General features: G+C 41.1%; 2 protein-coding genes across 16 annotated transcripts in view; both read left to right on the forward strand.

The window, feature by feature from the left end:
- elna (elastin a) overlaps window positions 1–22826 on the forward strand; it is a 102127-nt gene extending 79301 nt beyond the window's left edge. For 11 of the 15 annotated variants that reach the window (XM_065024472.1, XM_065024475.1, XM_065024480.1 and 8 more), the window contains 12 exons: window positions 1349–1378; window positions 1759–1794; window positions 2200–2235; window positions 2477–2533; window positions 3423–3491; window positions 3778–3825; window positions 4318–4383; window positions 4857–4898; window positions 7125–7217; window positions 10919–10963; window positions 20763–20831; window positions 20966–22826. In XM_065024472.1, coding sequence (XP_064880544.1) covers window positions 1349–1378; window positions 1759–1794; window positions 2200–2235; window positions 2477–2533; window positions 3423–3491; window positions 3778–3825; window positions 4318–4383; window positions 4857–4898; window positions 7125–7217; window positions 10919–10963; window positions 20763–20831; window positions 20966–21015 — 641 coding nt within the window. In that variant the 3' untranslated portion in view covers window positions 21016–22826. The remainder of the gene's footprint in view (window positions 1–1348; window positions 1379–1758; window positions 1795–2199; window positions 2236–2476; window positions 2534–3422; window positions 3492–3777; window positions 3826–4317; window positions 4384–4856; window positions 4899–7124; window positions 7218–10918; window positions 10964–20762; window positions 20832–20965) is intronic. The other 4 variants (XM_065024473.1, XM_065024478.1, XM_065024479.1 and 1 more) reach the window with 4 other exon arrangements.
- A 346-nt stretch (window positions 22827–23172) lies between these two features.
- LOC115136798 (LIM domain kinase 1-like) overlaps window positions 23173–25906 on the forward strand; it is a 77251-nt gene continuing 74517 nt past the window's right edge. Inside the window, exon 1 of the mRNA XM_029672599.2 lies at window positions 23173–23377. Within this exon, the coding sequence (XP_029528459.1) occupies window positions 23320–23377 (58 nt within the window). The 5' untranslated portion in view covers window positions 23173–23319. The remainder of the gene's footprint in view (window positions 23378–25906) is intronic.

Here is a 25906-nt window from a genome sequence, read left to right on the forward strand (position 1 = left end):
TGTTCCAACCCTTATGCACACACACGATTAGGAATAATATGCTTTGTTATTGATCAGATAAGGATCTTATTACCTTCTTCACGTGAGTCAATAGCAAGAGTTGTTTACACACAATGAACAGCAGCATCAGCTCTTTTATCTAGTCTAATGCACCAAAACATACAATTAAGACTGATCATCGTGCTAACCCAGGCCACAAATTTGTTGACGTACCTAAAACGTGTTAGCCATTGCAAGACAGTCATATTGATTAGAAATGTACAGAGATAAGGTCAAGTCAACAGTATATGATAGTAAAAGGTGCAGTTAGATTTGCTAGTAGTCTCAGGCCTTTATAAGGTGCTGTTAGGACATGTAATATTAAAGAATGGACCGAATCTAGACACGTGGAAGCAGTCATCTATATACATTCAAATGCATGTTATATGCATTATTTGAAACCAATGTCGTATGAGGTAAAGCATTAGGGCGAAGCTATTTGCATCAGGATGATAGACAGTTCTGCACCATCAATCTCAAATTCATTTAACTGCCTGGGTGACAGGTTCAAGGAAATATTCATAGCCTGTTATACATTAAAAAGTATTAGTAAGTTCATAGTATGTGAGGATCTTAAAACATCTAAGGTTAAAAAGATCATGCATTCAGTATTAGTTGATAGAGATTGATAACATTCATATAATTGTTTTAAAGTTCAAATCCGTCAAGCGTACAAAGGGTACGAATTGTGAGAGTAATGTGTAAAAGTTACATTGATTACTTTATTGTGTGGTGCCTAAAAGTGTTAATCTGTGATCTACTAAATTCTCTTAATCTATGAGCCTGAGATCGATTGCTCTGGTCTCCACCCATATTCCTGGGGAAATCTTGGTCTTTTCTCATTGCACTAAAAGTTTAATTGAGAAAACAACACCGTATCACTCTCGTGATTATTTCTCCCCTTTTTCAGGGGCGTAACACTTGAAGTCCTGTGAATGTGTTGAATATGTTATCACTGTCTCAGCTGGCTAGGTAGTTCCTTCACTAGAGGCAAAAAGAAAACAATTCAGGCCTATATATTTTTGTGAAACATTTCTATTGAGCATTCAAATACATATTTTGATGAGAACATAAAATGAAGGCAGATGTATGGCTATTGGTCAACAAAGAATCTTAAACTAGATGAGAGCGCAAAATAAATGTATGAGGCCTTAAACCTGAAAGGCCCCTTGCATGACTGAATCTGCATTAGGATGTTCTGATTTATTGTCTTAACTAACATTTTTGACTGAGCCATTCATTTGGGTGCCCTGGTGATGAAGTCATCATTTCAGGAAATAAGCGGCTTTTCTTTGTCATCATGATACAGGGGGATACCCGTATGGTGGTTATGGACAGGGTATGTATGAGAGAGGAGAAGAGCAGACCACAACCTTATCATCTCTACACTAGTAGCAGACACACACACACACATATCTGTTTTTATTTCAAACTACTGCATGACTTCACTGAGATATGACCTTGGCTTGTGTCAGCCTCTTCTCTGTAAATGAATAAATCAGAGGTCTGATAAAACATTTTAAAAAAGGATTTTATGGCCAGGCCAGGGATAAGTGGTGTAATATGTTGATATGTTTTAAGGCATTTTAAAGTTTATTATATAAGCAGGAAGCAGCTAGCTTTATTGGAATTAGTATGTTAGCTACGTGACCTGACGGAGCCACTCACTGGTGCTCCCTTGTCAGGAATAAAGCTGCTTTTCTTTCCGTCATGATTCAGCAGGACAACTCCGGTATGGTCAAGGTTATGGACAGGGTATGTATGAGAGAGGGGAGAGAAGGAAATAGGAGGAGATGATAGGAGGCCATTCCACCACAGCCTCTTAAAACTAGTCTTCTAGACAAAGAAAGAAAACAACGTAATTCAAATCATCTAGTTTGAATTGTACCAGATGTACTGGATCATGAACTCTAACCTCTAGGCTGACCTTACAGTAAACCTCTTATGTCATCACTTTAAAAGCTTCACACTGTCTGTAGGTCTTCACTATCAAATTACAAGGTCATGTTGAAGAGAATATTGTTGATAGAGCTAGGACAAGCTAGGACAAGCTTGAGTGTGACATTCAGATCATCATTCATATCAGTGACCCATCCCACAGCCCCACACCCAACCATATGTTATGTCCATGGGGTTTTAATGGCATATATTGCTCCACAGGTGCTGGTGGATATCCCTATGGAGGAGGATATGGAAGTAAGCCAATTTCTCTGTCTGCATCCTTGTAATGGAGTCTCAAACTTAATTCACTATGGCCATGTGCGGCCTTGGGTTACTTTCTACTCAGACTAAATCCCCATCACTGTAATTGGTTTATTCAGGTATTTGTCCATTAATATAATCTCATGTCCATATCCCTGGTGATATTGCATTACAGTCACTGTTGAGTAGAGAGTAAAAATAGGCTGTGCAAATGACGTTCTCTGTATTTCCTCAGATCCATACGGAGCAGGAGCTGGAGAACTTCCTGGAGCCAAGCCCCTGAAACATCCAGGTGTGTGCCATAAGAAGTGTTTATTAAAGATGTAGCTACAGTACGGTGAGCTGCAAAAGTATTGGGACAGTGACACATTTGTTGTTGTTTTGGCTCTATACTCCAGCACATTGGATAAGAATAAAATATGTTTCTCAAAATTAATTAATTTGGATGCTACCATGATTACGGATAGTCCTGAATTAATCATAAATAATGAGAAGTGAGAAAGTTAGACGCACAAATATCATACTCCCAATACATGCTAACCTCTCGCCACTACAATAACAGGGGAGGTTAGCATTTTTGGGGGGGAGGGCGGTGTAGTATGATATTTATGCTTTCCCACTCATCATTATTCCTGATTTATTCAGGATTATCCATAATTATGGTTGCATCCACATTAATGTAGAAGTGTTTAGAAACATATTGTGTTCTTATTTAAAATAAAAGTGACTCCAAAATGACACAATGCATTATTTACCATTTATTTCTATTGGACACAAAATAATCTGAAACACTACCAAAACAAACAGCTAATTCATCCAACAAGTTTGTAGAGTCACAAGTGTGATGTAGTCATTGTGTGCTCTGAATATGGGACCAAATACTTCACTTTTGACTACTTTAATACACATATAAGTGAATTTGTCCCAATACTTTTGGTCCCCTAAAATGGGAGGACTATGTACAAAAAGTGCTGCAATTTCGGAACATTTACCCGATATGGATGAAAATACCCTCAAATTAAAGCTGATAGTTTGCACTTTAACATCATAGTCATTGTATCATTTCAAATCCAAAGTTCTGGACTACAGAGCCAAAACAAACAAACAAATGTCATTGTCCCAATACTTTTGGAGCTCACTGTATATGATCTCACTCACTGTGTTTTGTATCTCTCCTGTAGTTGTGGGAGGAGCAGGCGGTGTGGCTGGAGGAGCAGGTATTCCTCTTACTGGAGCAGGTGGTGGTGCAGGTATGGAATCACTTTCGTACCGGTCTTAGGAAATAAATAAGCTTTCTGTGTAACTGAACAATTAATATCCACAATGTCCCCAAAATGGTGCTGTACGAAGAGACATGTTGAGTTCAACCCCTTCCCATAACTTCAATGGCTTATTGTAACTCCGTACTCCCTACCTCAGGTCAACTCTGTATAACATTGTGTTACATACATCTTGCTGAGACCATTTCTGGTGTTCCCTAGGCAATGAAGTCATCATGTCAGGAATAAAGCTGCTTTTCTTTCCATCATGATTCAGGGGGATACCCGTATGGTTATGGTCAAGGTGGTTATGGACAGGGACAGGGTATGTATGAGAGAGGGGAAGCAGGCCAGCTGGCCTCTCAGAGTGACCGTTGTCCAGGAAATGTAATTGACTTGCACTTCCTATGACCAATGAGGCAATTAGAGAGGTGACAGACACCAGAGCCAGGAATGAGATGCCAATGGGACTGTGTCTGAAACCCCAATGCCAACTGAGCTAGAAACACCCTCTCCAAACCAAACCATTGAAACTCTCATGCCACCTCAAACAACGACCTCTGGGACGTTCTGTGGTTGTAGCTTTGTAACAACACAAAGCTTGACCATAGCCAGGGAAATGTCTTGTCCTTGTTTTTAACTGCCAAGTCTAGCTAGATAGGTTCAACTGTCATCGACAGTAGCTGATCATATAAAGCTACAGATAATAACTATCTAGTGTGTGAAATGTCAGCCATGTTCTTAGTGGAGGACTAGTGTCACCCACTAGAGGCCTGGTACGAGGCTATAGGAGAACTAACCCAGTCTCATGTTTCAGGTGTGAGGTATCCCACTGGTGAAGGTCTGGGTGCAGGGGCAGGTCAAAAAGCACCCAAACCCCCAGGTAAAAACCCTGACACTTAAAGCCCAGCTTTGTACTAATACTCTTACATGTTTTACTCTTACTTTTATGTACATATACTACCACATCTGAGCAACATATCATAGGGATGTTATCTTTATTTTGGAGTAGTGAGAAATCTTGATTTTTAAGTCATATCAAAGCCAGAGAGAGCTGTAGGGCAAGACATAGAAGAATGAGGCAACAAACACTCCCAGTGGAGACTGATTACCATCACAGGCAGAGTGAAGGTTTAGAAATACTATAGCAGCATGGACCTCTGAAGAGTCGGCCTACTCTGCCTATAACGGTACAGCGTGTGCTCTGCAACTGGAAGTAGGACTCCGTCATTGTATACAAGATGTTCCTGCCTACAGTGTAGCCAATTTCAACAGCAAACATGGGTTCAAATAGTATTTGAAATTGTTCAACTATATCAACTCTTCAGTAATGCTCCACTCTCTCCTGTTCAATAGGTTATGGTAACCTAGGTGCGGGTGGTGCTGGTTATAGTCCAGGTGAGACTGACTGTCCTGCTCTAATTTCTGTAGTATACTGAAGTTAACTGCGAGGTTTCATCCTCATGTTCATAAACTGGTAAAAATGCACACATATTCAGTGCAATCAGAAAGTATTCAGACCCCTTAACTTTTCCAGAAAATGTTACGTAATAGCCTTATTCTAAAATGTATTAAATTGTGTTTTTTCCTCATCAATCTACACACAATAGCCCATAATGACAAAGACAAAACAGGTTATTGTAATTTTTGCAAATGTAATACAAATAACAAACTGATATCACATTTACATAAGTATTCAGACCCTCTACTTTGTTGAAGCACCTTTGGCAGCGATTACAGTCTCCTTGGGTATGACACTACAAGCTTGTCACACCTATATTTGTGGAGCTTCTCCCATTCTTCTCTGCAGATCCTCTCAAGCTCTGTCAGGTTGGATGGGGAGCATCACTGCACAGCTGTTTTCAGGTCTCTCCAGAGATGTTCGATCTGGTTCAAATCTGGGCCACCCAAAGCCACTCCTGTGTTGTATTGGCTGTGTGCTTGGAGTCTTTGTCCTGTTGGAAGGTGAACCTTTGCCCCAGTCTGATGTCCTAAGCGCTCTGGAGCAGGTTTTTATCAAGGATCTGTACTTTTCTCTGTTCATCTTTCCCTCGATCCTGACTAGTCTCCCAGTCCCTGCCACTGAAAAACATCCCCACAGCATTTTTCTGCCACCACCATACTTCACCGTAGAGATGGTGACCAAGGCCCTTCTCCCCCAATTTCTCAGTTCTGCCGGACAGCCAACTCTAGGAAAAGTCTTGGTGGTTTGAAACTTCTTCCATTTAAGAATGATGGAGGCCACTGTGTTTTTGAGGACCTTCAGTGCTGCATACATTTTTTTGGTACTCTTCCCCAGACCTGTGCCTCGACACAATCCTGTCTCCGAGCTCTACGGACAATTCCTTCAACCTCAAGGCTTGGTTTTTGCTCTGACATGCACTGTCAACTGTGGGATATAGATAGATGTGTACCTTTCCAAATCATGTTCAATCAATTGAATTTACCACAGGTGGGACTCCAATCAAGTTGTAGAAACATCTCAAGGATTATCAATGGAAACAGGATGCACCTGAGCTCAATTTCGAGTCTCATAGCAAATGGTCTGAATACTTATGTAAATAAGGTAGTTCTAAAAAGCTGTTTTCACTTTGTCATTATGGGGTATTGTGTGTAGATTGATGAATTTTGAAATGTAATCCATTTTAGAATATGGCTGTAACGTAACAAAATGTGGGGGACAAATCAAGGAGTCTGAATACTTTCCGAATGCACTGTAGGTAGTAGGACAGTGTCACCCCACTAAGACCCACTGTCAAAACACTGTGAAGAAAAGTCTTCTATGACAAGTCAGGCATCGCAAGACAAGCATGGCACAATTCATGTCTTCATATGGGAAGGGAAAGGGGGGATACTTAGTCAGTTGTACAACTGAATGGATTCAACTGAAATGTGCCTTCTGCATCTAACCCAATCCCTCTGAATCAGAGAGGTGCGGTGGGCTGCCTTAATCGACATCCTCGTCGTAGGTTTATGTTAACACATTGGCAGGGTTTTGACCTATGTTCAGGATTATACTTGGAAGTGTATTACCAAGGCTGTGGAGCTTTCAGCATCCCCTCCTCTCTTCCTCTCCCTTGATGTTTGGTTAGAGTGTTATCACGCTGGTCTAGCAGTGGAGAGATTCTGCTCTCTGCCCCAGGCCCCATGGATACAGACTAGCCAATGCCTGCAGGCTATTATCCACCTCCCATTGGTCAAATATTCACTGACACAGAGAGCAGAGCATCCCACAGTACAACATACTGCCTGTTTCACGTGCTATCACATATGGTACAACTTTGCTAATACTGTATGCAAATGTTGTTTCCCAAAGAGAATTCAGCACCATTAGCCTTTTGATAAATACTGTAGCTAGAATATTTGCAAAAACACACTGGCCTGGTACATTTGCATACATAATGCATATGACCTCTCAGTTCATACTGCATGTTGACATTTGACTGGTTGTGTTCTGGGCTGATTGTTAAGAAAAAAGTAATGCATAAGTTGAGTCTGTGGCCAAAGCTACAGTAGGGTATGTAACCCTAGCTAAATGTAGACTAAATGTATACAATGAATACGTATAGTGTTGTTGTGTTTGTAGTTGTTGTTTTGTACATTTTTTCTGTGTTACCCTTGCAGGTGCTGGTGTGTTCCCAGGTTACGGAGGTGGCTACCCACAACAACGGGGTTACCCACAGCAAGGTGGCGGCTACCCACTGCAACCCTACCCAGGTAATGTGTAGAACCTCGATCTGTGAAAATCAGATGCAGTGTGTGTACAGTATGCTTTTATAGAAAATGGGATGTTGTGACCCAGGAACTATGAAGATAAAAGTAGAACAAAAAGAGCTTAGAGTAGAACCAAGTTGATAGTTGTTAATATCTGTTCATCTTTACTGTCCAGGTAGGACAGAGGAAGCAAGGGCATTCACTTCAGTAGTTTGAGTTCCCCTTTGTAAGCATGTGCCAATCATTCACTTACAGTAAATGTAGAAAAGTGTCGATTGGCCATAAGTTTAGACTTTTGGCAAACTTGACATCATTTTGCAAACTGAATTAAATACTGAGAAATAGTCGCCAACAGTTATATCAAGGTCAAATAAGCTAGCCACTCAACATAACCATCAAGATAATAGATGTAAATGAACCTGATCCGTTATCCGGACCACATACTGTTTGCCCCCTGGTGACAGGGGTTTGAGCCTTGTCTCGGCTACCCTCTGTCTATGCCCCTACTACCTGTCTCCCTCTCTACATTTCCCGCTGTACTGACAAAACATCAACACAAAACAAAAATCGAAACAACAAAAATTCAACCTTACTCCACGCGCTGGTGGCTCTTTAACTGCCCATGTTCACCCCATTTCTGCCTGGTTCAGGAGGTGGACTAAAGCTGAATTGTCAACAGACAGGTAACCCAGAATGACAGACAGACAAGCAGCCCTCATGCCTGTTGCTTTGGTATTAGATCTAACCTCTGGGAGAGAAAGAGAGAGGGGAACAGATCTAGAAACAATTGAAAGGAACAACCAACTTCCCCATACCTGGTTTCGTTTCCCCTCATTAAATTAATTGATGGGGAACATTGAGTGCTCTAAGCACTTAATTGGCTATGAAAATAAAATAATTGAGGTGGTGCTGGGAATGTAAGTCTCTCTCTCTCACTCGCTCTCTCGGCGTAGTCACTAGATGCTAGTTACTCTCACTTATACTGTAGCTTCTGTGAATCTGATAGCTACTCTGACCATGCTTTGACCATGGAAATCAGGTTAATGTTTTACAAGCATGGTGCAAAATATTGCACACATACAGTGGGGCAAAAAAGTATTTAGTCAGCCACCAATTGTGCAAGTTCTCCCACTTAAAAATATGAGAGAGGCCTGTAATTGTCATCATAGTTACACTTCAACTATGACAGACAAAATGAGAAAAAAAATCCAGAAAAATCACATTGTAGGATTTTTTATTAATTTATTTGCAAATTATGGTGGAAAATAAGTATTTGGTCAATAACAAAAGTTTATCTCAATACTTTGATATATACCCTTTGTTGGCAATGACAGAGGTCAAACGTTTTCTGTAAGTCTTCACAAGGTTTTCACACACTGTTGCTGGTATTTTGGCCCATTCCTCCATGCAGATCTCCTCTAGAGCAGTGATGTTTTGGGGCTGTTGCTGGGCAACACGGACTTTCAACTCCCTCCAAAGATTTTCTATGCGGTTGAGATCTGGAGACTGGCTAGGCCACTCCATGACCTTAAAATGCTTCTTACGAAGCCACTCCTTCGTTGCCCGGGCGGTGTGTTTGGGATCATTGTCATGCTGAAAGACCCAGCCACGTTTCATCTTCAATGCCCTTGCTGATGGAAGGTGGTTTTCACTCATATTCTCACGATACATGGCCCCATTCATTCTTTCCTTTACACGGATCAGTCGTCCTGGTCCCTTTGCAGAAAAACAGTCCCAAAGCATGATGTTTCCACCCTCATGCTTCACAGTAGGTATGGTGTTCTTTGGATGCAACTCAGCATTCTTTGTCCTCCAAACACGTTTTTTCCAAAAAGTTTTATTTTGGTTTCATCTGACCATATGACATTCTCCCAATCTTCTTCTGGATCATCCAAATGCTCTCTAGCATACTTCAGACGGGCCTGGACATGTACTGGCTTTAGCAGGGGGATACGTCTGGCACTGCAGGATTTGAGTCCCTGGTGGCGTAGTGTGTTACTGATGGTAGGCTTTGTTACTTTGGTCCCAGCTCTCTGCAGGTCATTCACTAGGTCCCCCCGTGTGGTTCTGGGATTTTTGCTCACCGTTCTTGTGATCATTTTGACCCCACGGGGTGAGATCTTGCGTGGAGCCCCAGATCGATGGAGATTATCAGTGGACGTGTATGTCTTCCATTTCCTAATAATTGCTCCCACAGTTGATTTCTTCAAACCAAGCTGCTTACCTATTGCAGATTCAGTCTTCCCAGCCTGGTGCAGGTCTACAATTTTGTTTCTGGTGTCCTTTGACAGCTCTTTGGTCTTGGCCATAGTGGAGTTTGGAGTGTGACTGTTTGAGGTTGTGGACAGGTGTCTTTTATACTGATAACAAGTTCAAACAGGTTCAAACAGGTGCCATTAATACAGGTAACGAGTGGAGGACAGAGGAGCCTCTTAAAGAAGTTACAGGTCTGTAAGAGCCAGAAATCTTGCTTGTTTGTAGGTGACCAAATACTTATTTTCCACCATAATTTGCAAATAAATTCATGAAAAATGTGATTTTTGGGATTGTTTTTTCTCATTTTGTTTGTCATAGTTGAAGTGTACCTATGATGAAACTTACAGGCCTCTCTCATCTTTTTCAGTGGGACTTTGGTGGCTGACTAAATACTTTTTTGCCCCACTGTACACAGAAAACATCAAACACTCCTGGTAACCTCCTCAATGTATAGGTTAAAATGGAAAAGTCCCAATTCCTAGTATTACTGATGATATAGAGTTCATTTGAATTGTCATTGACTTTTGTATGGCAACATGATGATTTCTAGCATTATATCTGAAATGAACCACATCTCTATTAGAGGCTTTTTTCTTTTAACATATAAATGCCTGTTCATTTACAATTTCTTACACTTGACATGATTAAACGTCATAATTTAATTCAGGATGTCTCAATGGTGTGACCACCCTTGGGAATAATTAAACATTTTTTGGATGACTTAATGAGCTCTGCTGCATATTCCTGTCTAGTCTGAAATGCAGACTGTTCACTGACAAAACAGATAGATGGCAAATGTTATTTCTGGCATCAGTGAACGCTTTACCCTTGCAGGGTGCTTGTTTACTATTTGCTATATGTTTACTAGATATCTATTACTTGTTTACTATTGGTTTACACAGACAGTAATGAGACCAAAACATGGTCTTTTGCTACTGCAGTATTAGTAAAAGTATGTGGTTGATCCTCTATCAGATAATGTTAAACCGTAATTGTACTTTCTTCAAAAGTTTTTTTTTTGTACATTGTATTATGTCATTTCCAAAGCACCTCATCATTACATGAGGAAAATCCCCTTTGTGATTATGTGATGTCTGCTGTTTTCTGATCAGATCGATAGTGTGCTTATGACTAAACTTGCTTGGAGAGAGTCCTGAGAATAGACCCATACTGATCATCCTAGTTCATGACGCACCAAAACACAGCCACTTTCCATTGGTTGTGTTCTATCTATCTGAACAAGTGTGTTTTGGTTGCTTTGTGTGTTCCAATGCACAATGAAGAAATGGTCTTCAGCTCTCTCACTCTCTATCCAAAAACTCTCTGATCAAAGTTTTTCAAGATTCTACTACATTATGCTTTTTTAAACATGAAACACCCTTAGCAAAAATCATCTCATCCCTTCCAAACTCCAAATACTTTTTCTTAAATGTTTGTCTGTCTACTAGGAGCATATGGAGCAGGCCAGACGGCACCACTGACTCCTCAACAAGGTACTGGTGTCTTCCTTTTTCCCCCTGTTGTAAGGCATCTGTCGTCCTACTCAGTCAAACCTTACACCACACAGTCATGGGAGAGAAATTTGCTTGAAATAATCAGATTTTCTGTTACACCTAGTACATTTCCTATTTTATTATAATCAGTCTGTTCTTAGCAGAGGATGACATTCTAATCTCATCCAAATAATCTTACGTGAAGAGAGGATGGGTTTTGATAGAACAGTGAGTACTTGTCGTCAGTGCAGATGGTGTACCAACCAGTGTCTATTAAAGTCCGATAATCTGAATTTTCCTGAGCACAGGGAAGATTACTGACAGTCGGATTATGTTTCATAAAGTAAGGCAGGTTTTTCAGAGCTAGTTTAATAAGACCTATGACATGTCAGGATTTAGAGAATTTGATGTCCTACTCCAGTGGTGCTGTGCTGATATTGTGTGGAAATCTTTGGGATATTAACCTAATGTAAATTCACAAGTCACTGTCCGTCTGTATTTGTAGTGCAGAGCCAGGGGAGGTTGGTGGGAGAAGCTATAGGAAGATGGGCTCATTGTAATGGCTGGAATGGAGTCCATAAGTTTGTGTTTGATACCGTTGCATTTATACCATTCTAGTCTTTACAATGAGCCCATTCTCCTATAGCTCCTCCCACCAGCCTCCTCTGTCAGTGCATATGTTTGCTAAGAGCACACCACTGTATACTAGCACTGCCAAGAGAGAAACTGCTCAGCATACAGTGCTTTTTCTGAAAATATTCATCAGACCAGAGAATCTTGTTTCTCATGGTCAGAGTCCTTTAGGTGCCTTTTTGGCAAACTCCAAGCGGACTGTCATGTGCCTTTTACTGAGGAGTGGCATCCGTTTGGTCACTCTACCATAAAGGCCTGATTGGTGGAGTGCTGCAGAGATGGTTGTCCTTCTGGAAGGTTCTCATATATCCACAGAGGAACTCTAAAGCTCTGTCAGAGTGACCATCGGGTTCTTGGTGACCCCTAACCAACTCCCTTCTCCCCCAATTGATCAGCTCTTCTTCCATTTAAGAATGATGAAGGGCACTGTGTTCTTGGGGACCATCAATGCTGCAGAAACCCTTCCCCAGATCTGTGCCTCGACACAATCCTTTTTCGGAGCTCTACAGACTATTCCTTCGACCTCCACTTAGTTGTTGCTCTGACATGCACTGTCAACTGTGGGACCTTAAACAGACAGTTCTGTCCATTTCCAAATCATGTCCACTCAATTGAATTTACGACAGGTGAACTCCAATCAAGTTGTAGAAACATCTCAAGGATGATCAATGGAAACAGGATGCACCTGAGCTCAATTTTGAGTCTCATAGCAAGTCAAGTCAAATCAAATTTATTTATATAGCCCTTCGTACATCAGCTGATATCTCAAAGTGCTGTACAGAAACCCAGCCTAAAACTCCAAACAGCAAGCAATGCAGGTGTAGAACCACGGTGGCTAGGAAAAACTCCCTAGAAAGGCCAAAACCTAGGAAGAAACCTAGAGAGGAACCAGGCTATGTGGGGTGGCCAGTCCTCTTCTGGCTGTGCCGGGTGGAGATTATAACAGAACATGGCCAAGATGTTCAAATGTTCATAAATGAGAGAGAGAGAGAAAGAAGGAGAGAAAGAGAGAATTAGAGAGAGCACACTTAAATTCACAAAGGACACCGAATAGGACAGGAGAAGTACTCCAGATATAACAAATTGACCCTAGCCCCCCGACACATAAACTACTGCAGCATAAATACTGGAGGCTGAGACAGGAGGGGTCAGGAGACAATGTGGTCCCATCCGAGGACACCCCCGGACAGGGCCAAACAGATGTGAGGTATCATGATCTCTTTCAATAATGACAGGAATGGAGGAGGTCTTTATCCTAGTGAGATTGTTAAGGCGAACACCGCCATGTTTAGTTTTGCCCAACCTAGGTCGAGGCACAGGCACGGTCTCAATGGGGATAGCTGAGCTGACTACACTGACTGTGTGTGGCAGACTCCACTATGCTGGCAGGCTGGCTAACAGCCTGCTGCCTGGCCTGCACCCTATTTCATTGTGGAGCTAGAGCCCTGTCTATGTTGGTAGACAAGATGAGAGCACCCCTCCAGCTAGGATGGAGTCCGTCACTCCTCAGCAGGTCAGGCTTGGTCCTGTTTGTGGGTGAGTCCCAGAAAGAGGGCCAATTATCTACAAATTCTATCTTTTGGGAGGGGCAGAAAACAGTTTTCAACCAGCGATTGAGTTGTGAGACTGCTGTAGAGCTCATCACTCCCCTTAACTGGGAGGGGGCCAGAGACAATTACTCAATGCCGACAGATTTCTCTAGCTGATTTACACGCTGAAGCTATGTTGCGCTTGGTGATCCCTGACTGTTTCATCCTAACATTGTTGGTGCCGACGTGGATAACAATATCTCTATACTCTCTACACTCGCCAGTTTTAGCTTTAGCCAGCACCATCTTCAGATTAGCCTTAACGTCGGTTGCCCTGCCCCCTGGTAAACAGTGTATGATCACTGGATGATTCGTTTTAAGTCTAATACTGCGGGTAATGGAGTCGCCAATGACTAGAGTTTTCAATTTGTCCGAGCTAATGGTGGGAAGCTTCGGCGTCTCAGACCCCGTAACGGGAGGAGTAGAGACCAGGGAAGGCTCGGCCTCTGACTCCGACTCGCTGCTTAATGGGGAAAACAGGTTGAAAGTTTCTGTCGGCTGAATGAGCGACACCGGTTGAGCATTCCTACAGCATTTCCCTCCAGAAACCGTGAGAAAGTTGTCCGGCTGCGGGGACTGTGCGAGGGGATTTATAACGTTACTATCTGTACTTACTGGTGGCACAGACGCTGTTTCATCCTTTCCTACACTGAAATTACCCTTGCCTAACGATTGCGTCTGAAGCTGGGCCTGTAGCACAGCTATCCTTGCCGTAAGGCGATCGTTCTCCTGTATATTATGAGTACAGCGACTGCAATTAGAAGGCATCATGTTAATGTTTCTACTTAGCTTCAGCTGTTGGAGGTCCTGACGAACCACGTCCAGGTAAAGCGTCCGGAGTGAAAAAGTTTAATAAAAATAAAAAGTTGAGGGAAAAAACAAAAATATAAACGGTCATTAAAAAGTAAAAACCGTAAAGTTGTCAGGTAGCAAAGTAAGGTTGGCAACAAAACGCACAGCAACACGTAAACAAGTCTGCAAGTTGTGACCGGAAATGGCTTCACAATGGAAGTATGTGCAAGTGGTTTGAATACTTATATAAATAAGGTATTACTGTTTTTGTCTAATCAGAATCCACTTTTTCAGCTACAGTCCTAGTCAAAAGTTTGGACACACTTACACATTCCAGGGTTTTTCTTTATTTGTACTCTTTTCTACATCAAAACTATGAAATAACATATATGGAATCATGTAGTGACCAAAAGAGTGTTGAATAAATCAAAATCTATTTTACATTTGAAATTCTTCACAGTAGCCACCCTTTGCATTGATGACAGCTTTGCACACTCTTGGCATTCTCTCAACCAGCTTCATGTGGTAGTCACTCGGAATGCATTTCAATAAACAGGTGTGCCTTGTTAAAAGTTACTTTGCGGAATTTCTTTCCTCCTTAATGTGTTTGAGCCAATCAGTTGTTTTGTGACAAGGTAGGGGTGGTATACAGAAGATAGCCCTATTTGGTAAAAGACCAAGTCCATATTATGGCAAGAACAGCTGAAATTAGCAAAGATAAATTACAGTCCATCATTACTTTAAGACATGGTCAGTCAATCCGGAACATTTCAAGAACATTTTCTTTAAGTGCAGTCACAAAAATCATCAAGCGCTATGATGAAACTGGCTCTCAAGAGGACCGCCACAGGAAAGGAAGACCCAGAGTTTCCTCTGCTGCAGAAGACAAGTTCATTAGAGTTAACTGCCCCTCAAATTGCAGCCCAAATGAATGGTTAACAGATTTCAAGTAACAGACACATCTCAACATCAACTGTTCAGAGGAGACTGTGTCAATCAGTCCTTCATGGTCAAATTTCTGCAAAGAAACCACTACTAAAGGATACCAATAATAAGAAGAGACTTGCTTGGGCCAAAAAACACAATCAATGGACATTAGACCGGTTAAACCGGTGGAAATCTGTCCTTTGGTCTGATGAGTCCAAATTTGAGAATTTTGGTTCCAACCGCTGTGTCTTTGTGAGACGCAGAGTAGGTGAATGGATGATCTCCGCATGTGTGGTTTCCACCGTAAAGCATGGAAGAGGAGGTGTGATGGTGTGGGGTTGCTTTGCTGGTGACACTGTCTGTGATTTATTTAGAATTCAAGGCACACTTAACTAGTAGGGCTACCACAGCATTCTGCAGCGATACCCTATCCCAATTGGTTTGCGCATAGTGGGACTATCATTTGTTTTTCAACTGGACAATTACCCAAAACACACCTCCAGGCTGTGTAAGGGAATTTGACGAAGAAGGAGAATGATGGAGTGATGCATCAGATGACCTGGCCTCCATAATCACCCGACCTCAACCCAATTGAGATGTTTTTTTGATGAGTTGGACCGCAGAGTGAAAGAAAAGCAGCCAACAAGTGCTGAGTATATGTGGGAACTCCTTCAAGATTGTTGGAAAAGCATTTCAGGTAGGGATGCACAATATATCGGTGAACATATTGGAATTGGGCGATATTAGCTAAAAATGCCATCGGCCGATGTCTACTTTAACGCCGATGTGCAACACCGATGTCAAAGCTGATGTGCATAGCTATATAACGTAGGTACGTGCTGTAATGACGCCACATAAAATGTTGCGCTACACGTGCAACACAGCATTCATAACCTAGCCCACAATGGCTGCTGTGTTGATCGAGCAGTCAACAAGTCGAGCAGTCATTTGAAAGAGTAAGAAAATTTCAGCGAGACGACTCAAAGGGCGAAATCCTTTAAGGCCAAGATAATGGAATTCATTGCCCTTGACACTCAACCGTTCTCTGTCGTGGGTGATGTTGGCTTTCGCCGACTGGTCGAGCACCGGTACACACTACCAAGTGCGCTATTTTTCCGATGTTGTTCTACCGGAGTTATACTGTAATAGTGCCACTGCTATTATCTTCAAGACACACATACTATGGAATGCCGTTTGGGTCTTTGCATGTCAAAAAATATATAGTAGCACTGTCAAAGCTATACAAAAAAGTCTGCAAACAAGCAAATACCGGTCATGAACGATGTGTTTACAATACCGCATTGATAATTAAGCATAATTTGTTGGACCACAACTTCTGGAGTAGGTAGCTTTAGCTTGGTACCTAGCTAGCACCAATACAACCAGCCTGAAAACAATGACCAGTAGAAACTGCAGTCATTTTCATTATTCTTCGCAATGATTTAGGAATCCTTGTGAGTAAGTATTAGCTAGATTGCCACTTGTTGTTCGCCTATTGAAATTGAACTTCAGTTCATGAAAATGAATAGCTAGCCAGTTACTTAACCCTGTTGCCCAAAGCTAATGTTATAAGCAACCAGCTAGTGTCATCTGGCTATTGAGGCTCGACCGGACTTAGTTATGTGTTGTGAAGCTAGCCACAATAAGGATTAGGCACAACAGTGGAATTTGCGGTTTGCCTTCAAAGGTATGTCATTGACAGTGTTGCGAATGAATACAAATAGTAGAATTATGCCATACTTTTATTTTGAAGGCTAACCACAGTCCACTATTGTGGCTAATCCTTATTGTGGCAACCTTCACATAGATGGGTCCGACCACCATTAAGATCAAATTCTTATTTACATTGACGGCCAAACCCGGATGACGTTGGGTCAATTGTGCGCCACCCAATGGGACTCCCAATCATGGCCGGATGTGATACAGCCTGGATTCGAACCAGGGACTGTAGTGATGCCTCTTGCACTGAGATGCAGTGCCTTAGAGCGCTGGGTGTGTGTGTTAACTATTTAACTGTACTAGAATGCTTAAAAGGACGCTAAAATGTTAAATATTGGGTATCGGTATCGATTTCTTTGGCAAGGACAATATCGGATACCGGTATCGGCCAAAAATGTCATATAGGTGCATCACTAATTTCAGGTGAAGCTGGTTGAGAGATTGCCAAGAGTGTGCAAAGCTGTCATCAAGGCAAAGGGCGGCTACTCTGAAGAATCAAAAATATTTTGATTTGTTTAACACTTTTTTGGTTACTACAGGATTCCATATGTGTTATTTCCTAGTTTTGATGTCTTCACTATTATTGTATAATGTAGAAAATAGTCCAAAATTTTTGAAAAAAACCCTTGAATGAGTAGGTATTTGATTTGATTTGATTTGTATGTCCAAACCTTTGACTGGTACTTAGTAGATAGTCGTCAGCCTTTTGCTCACATAGGTGGGAGGTGTGTTTTTATATAACTATTTTAACCTTTCACGCATTTACAATGGAAAATCTACAAATGCCAAATGATGTGCTATTGCCAATAATCTGTGCTAATGCAGTATCATAAATTATTATGACTGGTTGTTATGACTTGTCATCATGCCCTCATGCCATCAAGTCATCAATGTAGGCCCCTTTATGGTGCATAGATCAAGTATTATTCACATTATATTAGACACATACTGATCACACCTCTGAGTACACCCTGCACCCCTACTGTAGGAGACCTGCAGTTCAAATCATTGCATTTGTAATAGCTAAGAATTATTCATTAACACTATCGATTTAGGGCATCCTATGGATTCGCAGCACAAGTGAATATCAATAGCTCCTCTATATTTAGCATATGCGGCTAGCCAACCAATTATTGTGGGAAGCTGCTATAGACCACCAAGTGCTAACAGTCAGTGTCTGGATAATATGTATGAAATGCTTGATAATGTATGTGATATCAACAGAAAAGTATATTTTCTGGGTGATTTAAATATTGACTGGCTATCATCAAGCTGCCCACTCAGGAAAAAACTTCAAACTGTAACCAGTGCCTACAACCTGGATCAAGTTGTCAGTCAACCTACCGGGGTAGTTACAAACAGCACAGGAATTAAATCATCAACATGTATTGATCACATCTTTGCTAATGCTACAAATATTTGCTTTAAAGCAGTATCCAAATCCATAGGATTTAGTGATCACAATATAATAGCCATATCTAGGAAAACCAAAGTTCCAAAGGCTGGGCCTAATATAGTGTATATGAGGTCATAAAATAAGTTTTGTAGTGATTCATATGTTGATCATGTAAACAAAATTTGCTGGTCTGTGGTTTGTAATGAGGAACAACCAGATGCTGCATTTGACGCATTTATGAAACTACTTATACCAGTTACAAATAAGCATGCACCCATTAAGAAAATTACCGTAAAAACGGTTAAATCCCCTTGGATTGATGAGGAATTTAAAAATTGTATGGTTGAGAGGTATGAGGCAAAAGGTGGCAATTAAGTCTGGCAGCCCAACTGATTGGCAAACATTAATTAAGGAATCATGTGACTAAACTAAATAAAAATAAACTAAACTATGAAACAAAGATAAATTATATAAAAAATTATAGTAAAAAGCTCTGGAGCACCTTAAAATACATTTTTGGGAAAAAAGCCAACTCGGCTCATTCATTCATTGATCAGATGGCTCATTCATCACAAAGCCCACTGATAATACAAACTACTTTAATTACTTTTTCATTGGCAAGATAAGCAAACTTAGGGATGACATTCCAGCAACAAATGCTGATACTACACATCCAAGTATATCGGACCAAAATATGAAAGACAAGAATTGTACTTTTGAATTTTGTTTAGTCCATGTGGAAGAGGTGAAAAAAATAGTGTCTATCAACAATGACAACCCACCGAGGTCTGACAATCTGGATGGAAAATTACTGAGGATAATAGCAGACGATATTGCCACTCCTATTTGCCACATCTTCAATTTAAGCCTACTAGAGTGCGTGTGCCCTCAGGTCTGGAGGGAAGCTAAAGTTCTTCCGCTACCCAAGAATAGTAAAGCTCCCTTTACTGGCTCAAATAGCCGACCAATCAGCCTGTTACCAACCCTTAGTAAACTTCTGGAAAAAATTGTGTTTGACTAGATACAATGCTATTTCACTGTAAACAAATTGACAACAGAATTTCAGCATGCTTATAGGGAAGGACACTCAACAAGTGCAGAACTTACACAAATGACTGATGATTGGCTGAGAGAAATTGATGAGAAAATGATTGTGGGGGCTGTCTTGTTAGACTTCAGTGCAGCTTTTGACATTATTGATCATAGTCTGCTGCTGGAAAAACGTATGTGTTATGGCTTTACACCCCCTGCTATAATGTGGATATAGAGTTACTTGTCTAACAGAACACAGAGGGTGTACTTTAATGGAAGCCTCTCAAATATAATCCAGTTAGAATCAGGAATTCCCCAGGGTAGCTGTTTAGGCCCCATGCTTTTTCCCAATTTTTACTAATAACATGCTACTGACTTTGAGTAAAGCCAGAGTGTCTATGTATGAGGATGACTCAACACTATACACGTCAGTTACTACAGCGACTGAAATGACTGCAACACTCAACAAAGAGCTGCAGTTAGTTTCAGAGTGGGTGGCAAGGAATAAGTTAGCCCTAAATATTTCTAAAACTAAAAGCATTGTATTTGGAACAAAACACTCACTAAACCCAAAACCTCAATTAAATATTGTAATAAATAATATAGAAATTGAGCAAGTTGAGATGACTAAACTGCTTGGAGTAACCCTAGTTTGTAAACTGTCATAGTCAAAACATATTGATGCAGTAGGAGTAACTAAGATGGGGAGAAGTCTGTCTATAATAAAGTGATGCTCTACCTTCTTAACAACACTATCAACAAGGCAGGTCCTACAGACCCTAGTTTTGTCGCACCTGGACTACTGTTCAGTCATTTGGTCAGGTGCCACAAAAAAGGACTTAGGAAAATTGCAATGGGCTCAGAACAGGGCAGCACGGCTGGCCCTTGGATATACACAGAGAGCTAATATTAATAATATGCATGTCAATCTCTCCTGGATGAAAGTTGAGGAGAAGTTGACTTCCTCACTACTTTTATTTATGAGATTTATGACATGTTGAATGCACCGAGCTGTCTGTCTAAACTACTGGCACACAGCTCGGACACCCATGCTTACCCAACAAACAATGCCACAAGAGGTCTCTTCACAGTCCCCAAGTCCAGAACAGACTATGGGAGGCATACAGTTGTACATAGAGCCATGACTACATGGAACTCTATTCCACATCGAGTAACTGATGCAAGCAGCAAAATTAGATTTAAAAAACAGATCAAAAAACACCTTATGGACCAGCGGGGACTGTGAAGCAACACAAACATTGGCAAAGACACATGCACACACACACACACACACACGATAATATATACACATGGATTTAGTACTGTAGATATGTGGTAGTGGTGGAGTGGGGGCCTGAGGGCACATAGTGTGTTGTGAATGTATTGTAATGTTTTTAAAATTGTATAAACTGACTTAATTTTGCTGGACCCCAGCTGGCAGCAGCTAATGGGGATCCATAATAAATACAAATACAACCTGTTAGCATTTTTCTTGTTTGACAACCTGTTAGCATATGCTAACTCACTCACAAGGCTTCCTGGGGCTCTTGGCTGCTGTGGTCAAGCAACAGATTTCCAGAAAGTTTACTCATCTGTGCAGTGTGGTTAGAAAAACATATTGAAGCTGCTCAGGAAATGACTTGCCAACACTGTTTAAAAAATTATAATTAGTGATCACAAAAACACCTGTGATTAACTAACTTTTTTGCAGCCAAAGCAGCCAAGTATGGCCCACTCCAGGGCTTCCTTGGTGGGGCAGGAGGAGGAGGCTACAGACCAGGTACGATAAGACACACACTCTGGCATGTGACCAAAAAAAGACATAAATCTGATACCGAACCAAGTACAAATGCAAACCCTCTTACAAATGCATGCATTTAAAATATCCTCTCTTCCAATGTTGTTTCTCTACAGGAGGAGTTGCTGCTGGATGCCAAAGCAAATACTGTGGAAGGCAGAAGTAGAGGGTGTTCTTCAGAAGAAGTTGAACCTCAAGAAACAATGGTGCTACTGCATGATCTAGAATGTACATTTTATATGCACAAAATCCCCCATTAGAGTATGTAAAGATATGTTGTACTTTATTTGACTCAATATATTTTTTATACAAACCCACCGACCCAGACTTTTGCACACATTTGATGTGACTTAGTGTTTTTGATTGTGCCTTTATCATTGTTCGTGGTGTTCATCAGCTCTTACTGACATGCCTGCGATGCTCCCCTTTTAGTAGTTACCAAGTGTTTGTGTGTGCATGCATGTGTGTGGGCGTTGATATGTGGCTGTGTGTCTCTCTATGTGCTTGTGAGCTTGCACATGTTGCCAGAGATGTTTGGGTATATAGGAGAATATGAAAGATTATCCAACTAGAGCGATTAAGCATGCTTTGAATGCAGAGAAGTGCTCCAAGTCAAAACCAGCACCATTCCTGTAACTGTACATCCCTCTCCATGTGCTTAGTGTCTGTGTGTACCAAAGTTGGAGCTCTTCGCATACTGACATGTCAAACCAAGGGTTGAGCTTCAAGGGGTGTTGTTAGTAAAGTGCTGATAAACTTTGGCCATGTATCTTCAGAACTGCCTCCTCTGGCTTTCTATCATCTCTGCTGCTATTTATATCCCTGGGTGAAATAGCAGTGGCTTAGCATGTGTGTGTGTGGGCACAGGTTTCACAGTCCATCTGCCCGCTTCAACTTTGACTATATTTTAAGGGCCATGGTGTAAGTAGCCTTCTTACCTTGATTTCTGACAAACTTGTGAAGTATGATGAGCAGGTGTTGCTCTGAATGTGGTAAAGCTGATGACAATCAATCCAAAGGTGTTCAAAAGATTTGTAGGTGATATCTTGAGTGATATTCATAGCATACATTGTGTTGGTTTGTACCCAAGACCTTTGAAACAGTGTTTTTTGTTTTTTAAGTGATTTGAATGTTTTTAGTTTTACAAAAATGTAAAAGTAAAACTGAAATTATTTCGATACTGCTCTGGCATGTATTGTACATTATGTATGTATGAATTGAACATTTTGTTTTATTAATTACGTATAATTTTTCTGGTGTGCTAGATTAAGTGCCTAGAATGTTATGCATATCTGAAATCATTCTAGTTTCACATGCAGTTATAGTTTCATTTATGCAAGTTGTCGCTCATTATTCAAGTTTCAAATGTTTCCGCTCATGAAAGTAGACTATCACCATATTTGTGTAATCTTGAATAAGGCAAAACATGTTTGTTAAAAAAAATATATATTTGGGTAATGCATTTAATCACTGATGAGAATTGTTATACTGTATATGTAAGGGCTTTTTAAACATGTGTCTGTGTGTAGGCTTCCCCTAGTCTGTGTAAATTGTGAGAGTGAGCTCCCATTTCACTCTTTACTTGAGTTAGTTACAGTTCAATAAGACTCACTAGACATTACTGACCAAATATGGATTCACTCTGTTATGAAGTTACACTACGATGAATCTTTAGGGATTGTGTGGACTGTATGTTGTAGTAATTGCCCTAGGTTATCATGACTCTCACTCGCTTCAGTTCTTGTAGCCTACCCGTAGGGCTTTTTCTGAACTGTGTGAGCCGCTCGGATCCGGGGCACGCCGCACCGTGTCTTCCATGCGGTGGAATAGTATTCATCTTATTTAAATGGCAAAAAAGGAGGAACGATGGGGATTTGCACTTTTACATTTTCATGACGCACATGTGACTTGTTCCCGGTAATCCCGGCATTTTATTTGCTTAAGTAAAATAACGAAATAAAATGGTTAATAAATACACATTTGTGCCCAGGTATCCGCTTTTTTCCACCTGCACTAACATATCAAAATGAATCAATGGCTCAAATGTTATTTAGGAACTTTAAAATGTCTGAATGTACACTTTTACTGCAACTAGCCTATTCCAGCATGCTCTCATAGACTAGATGACTATTCTAATACAGCTATTCTGATACATCTCCTATTTCTGTGATGGGTGCATTGCGCATCGCTTCGTCTCTCTGCCCTCAGTTGCTTTTGATTGTGCTACGCAGACCAAATTTCCAGGGATTGTTGTCGGTTGGCCAACCCATATTTTCCGGTCCCCCAGCCTGACTGTTTCAAATCGCCCATTCTCTCCTCATCGAATGAATCGAAGTAGTATCCAGCTGTGAGGATCTAGTCTATCCAGCTTCATAAACACACACCACGAATAGCTGGGCTTTGGTCGAAGTGAGACCGGTTATCTGTTCATCAGAGTCAGGCTCTCATAGAGCCCGGAATCGGAGAGTGAATGAGGTTGATGCTGCTCTGTTGTGACTGGAAGGACGAACGTATGGGAGAGGAGGAAGGTGAGTTTAAGTTTTCGATACGCAGTTTTTCTCTGGAACCATGATAGCGGGTGCCTTGAAGCATGTGTGAGGGCGGGAGATGTTATTAGAGCGAGCGCAGTGCATCCTTCCGCGCTCGAGAACAGAGATGCTCCATTGAATTCATAATAAACGACACCATACACAATAAACAATAGATACATTGTGTTATGGTGTTTTTGGAGGGTTAGCTTTATGAAAAGTATTCTGTGAGAATGATCAATAAAGAATGTCCGGTATGTCCTTGTTTTGCTGCAATAACCCAAGTAGGTAACCTTAGTCGTTCTATTTTATTTCCGAGTAACACAAGCCCGCTGCATAATGCTAACAAGGCTGGGATGGTGTTTAGAAGTATATTAATGTGTCTATTTCAACTGCTAATATTTTGGTTAGTTCAATCTAATTAAATCAAAATTAAATGGGGTGATGAAACTGCAGCGCTGCTCTAACCTAGATCAACACAACTGATACAGTTACACTTTCTTTGAAACAATACCTTTCCTTGTCATTCCATTCCTGTGAATCCATGACCTCATTTAGCCTACTTTCAATGTAACTACACTGAACAAAAATATAAACGCAAATGTAAATGGTTGGTCCCATGTTTCATGAGCTGAAATAAAATATCCCCAAAAAGGTTCCATATGCACAAAAATATTATTTCTCTAAAATGTTGTGCACAAATTTGTTTACATTGGCATATCAAGAAGCTGATTAAACAGCATCATAATTACACAGGTGTACGTTGAACTGGGGACAGTAAAAGGCCTTCAAGTTTTGAGGGAGTGTGCAATTGGCCTGCTGACTGCAGAAATCTCCAACAGAGCTGTTGCCAGATATTTTAATCTTCATTTCTCAACAAGTCGCCTCCAACTAAGTTTTAGAGAATTTGGCAGTAGGTCTAACCAGCCTCACAACCGCAGACCATGTGTATGGTGTTGTGTGGGTGAGTGGTTTGCTGATGTCAACGTTGTGAACAAAGTGCCCCATGGTGGCGGTGGGGTTATGGTATGGGCAGGCATAAGCTATGGACAACGAACACAATTGCATTTTATCGATGGCAATTTGAATGCAGGTTCCCTGACAAGATCCTGAGGCCCATTGTCATGCCATTCATCCTCTGCCATCACCTCATGTTTCAGAATGATAATGCAACGCCCAATGTCTCAAGGATCTGTACACAATTCCTGGAAGCTGAAAATGTCCCAGTTCTTCCATGGCCTGCATACTCACCAGACATGTCACACATTGAGCATGTTTGGGTTGCTCTGGATCAACGTGTACGATAGGGTGTTCCAGTTCCCGCCAATATCCAGCAACTTCGCACAGCCATTGAGGAGGAGTGGGACAACATTCCACAGGCCAGAATTAACAGCCTGATTAACTCTGTAAAGGAGATGTGTTGCGCTGCAGAAGGCAAATGGTGGTCACACCAGATACTGAATGTTTATTTCATCCAAGCCACTACCTTTTTTTAAAGCTATCTGTGACCAAGTCATGTGAAATCCATAGATTAGGACCTAATGAATTTATTTCAATTGACTGATTTCCTTGTATGACAGTGACTCAGTGAAATCTTTGAATTTGTTGCATTTATATTTTTATTCAGTATAGTTCCACTGATTCTTTAGTTAGCTCACTAGCCTATATTGTGGAGGTTGAATATTCAACATTCTGTCAATGAGTGGGGGGAGGCAAATAATATAGCCTACAATATAACATAACAATATGAAATAGATGGTAAACGTGTCTATGACAAGTAGCCTAGTAATACCAACGGGATAGAGCACCTAAGTATTGTATTGAACAATGCTGTTACTCGGTCCTCCCATAGGCGGGGTCATTGACCAGAAATTTCATGGCAAGATCTGGTTTCCATAGTAAGATCAGCTGGAGCATTGAACTGCTGTTCCACTAATTGCCAAAGTAATGCCAATTAAGTGAGTGAGCCATATAAGTGAGTTGTGACAGAGAGAGCTCTGAATTTTGTGAAGATATGGGATATACATTTTAAATGATAAATATAGACACCCACCTGAGCGACCCATACACTAAGGATAAGTCTATCTGTTTTAAAGGCCTGCTGCAAGTAGCCTATACGCAGCCAAGACAAAGATAAATGCGATCAGAGACCCACTAAAGCAGCACCGGCCCCTCAAGAGTCTAAGCTTACCTGGCAGGGTTGGTCCTACAAAGCCAAAACCCCTGGATGGTTGAGCATAATATACAAGGAATTTATCAAAGCTATTAATGAGAACCTTGACGACCTTGTACCTAGCCGGTGGGGATTCCGGTGGGGTGCTCCAACCCAGGCAGTGGCAGTGCTGGCAACACTAGCTGCAGTAACCCATGAGAAGAGGGTCACACTCGGACAATCAGAGAGGGGGCAAAATATTGTGGTCTTGGTGGCACAAAATAATCAGAGGTCTGACTGCACAGAGATGCTTGGGAAATGGTCACAACAGGGGACCAGCATGTGTGTGTTCCTACATGATTCCATATGTGTTATTT

Source organism: Oncorhynchus nerka, linkage group LG11, assembly GCF_034236695.1.
Source record: "Oncorhynchus nerka isolate Pitt River linkage group LG11, Oner_Uvic_2.0, whole genome shotgun sequence".
NCBI classification, from domain to species: Eukaryota; Metazoa; Chordata; class Actinopteri; order Salmoniformes; family Salmonidae; genus Oncorhynchus; species Oncorhynchus nerka.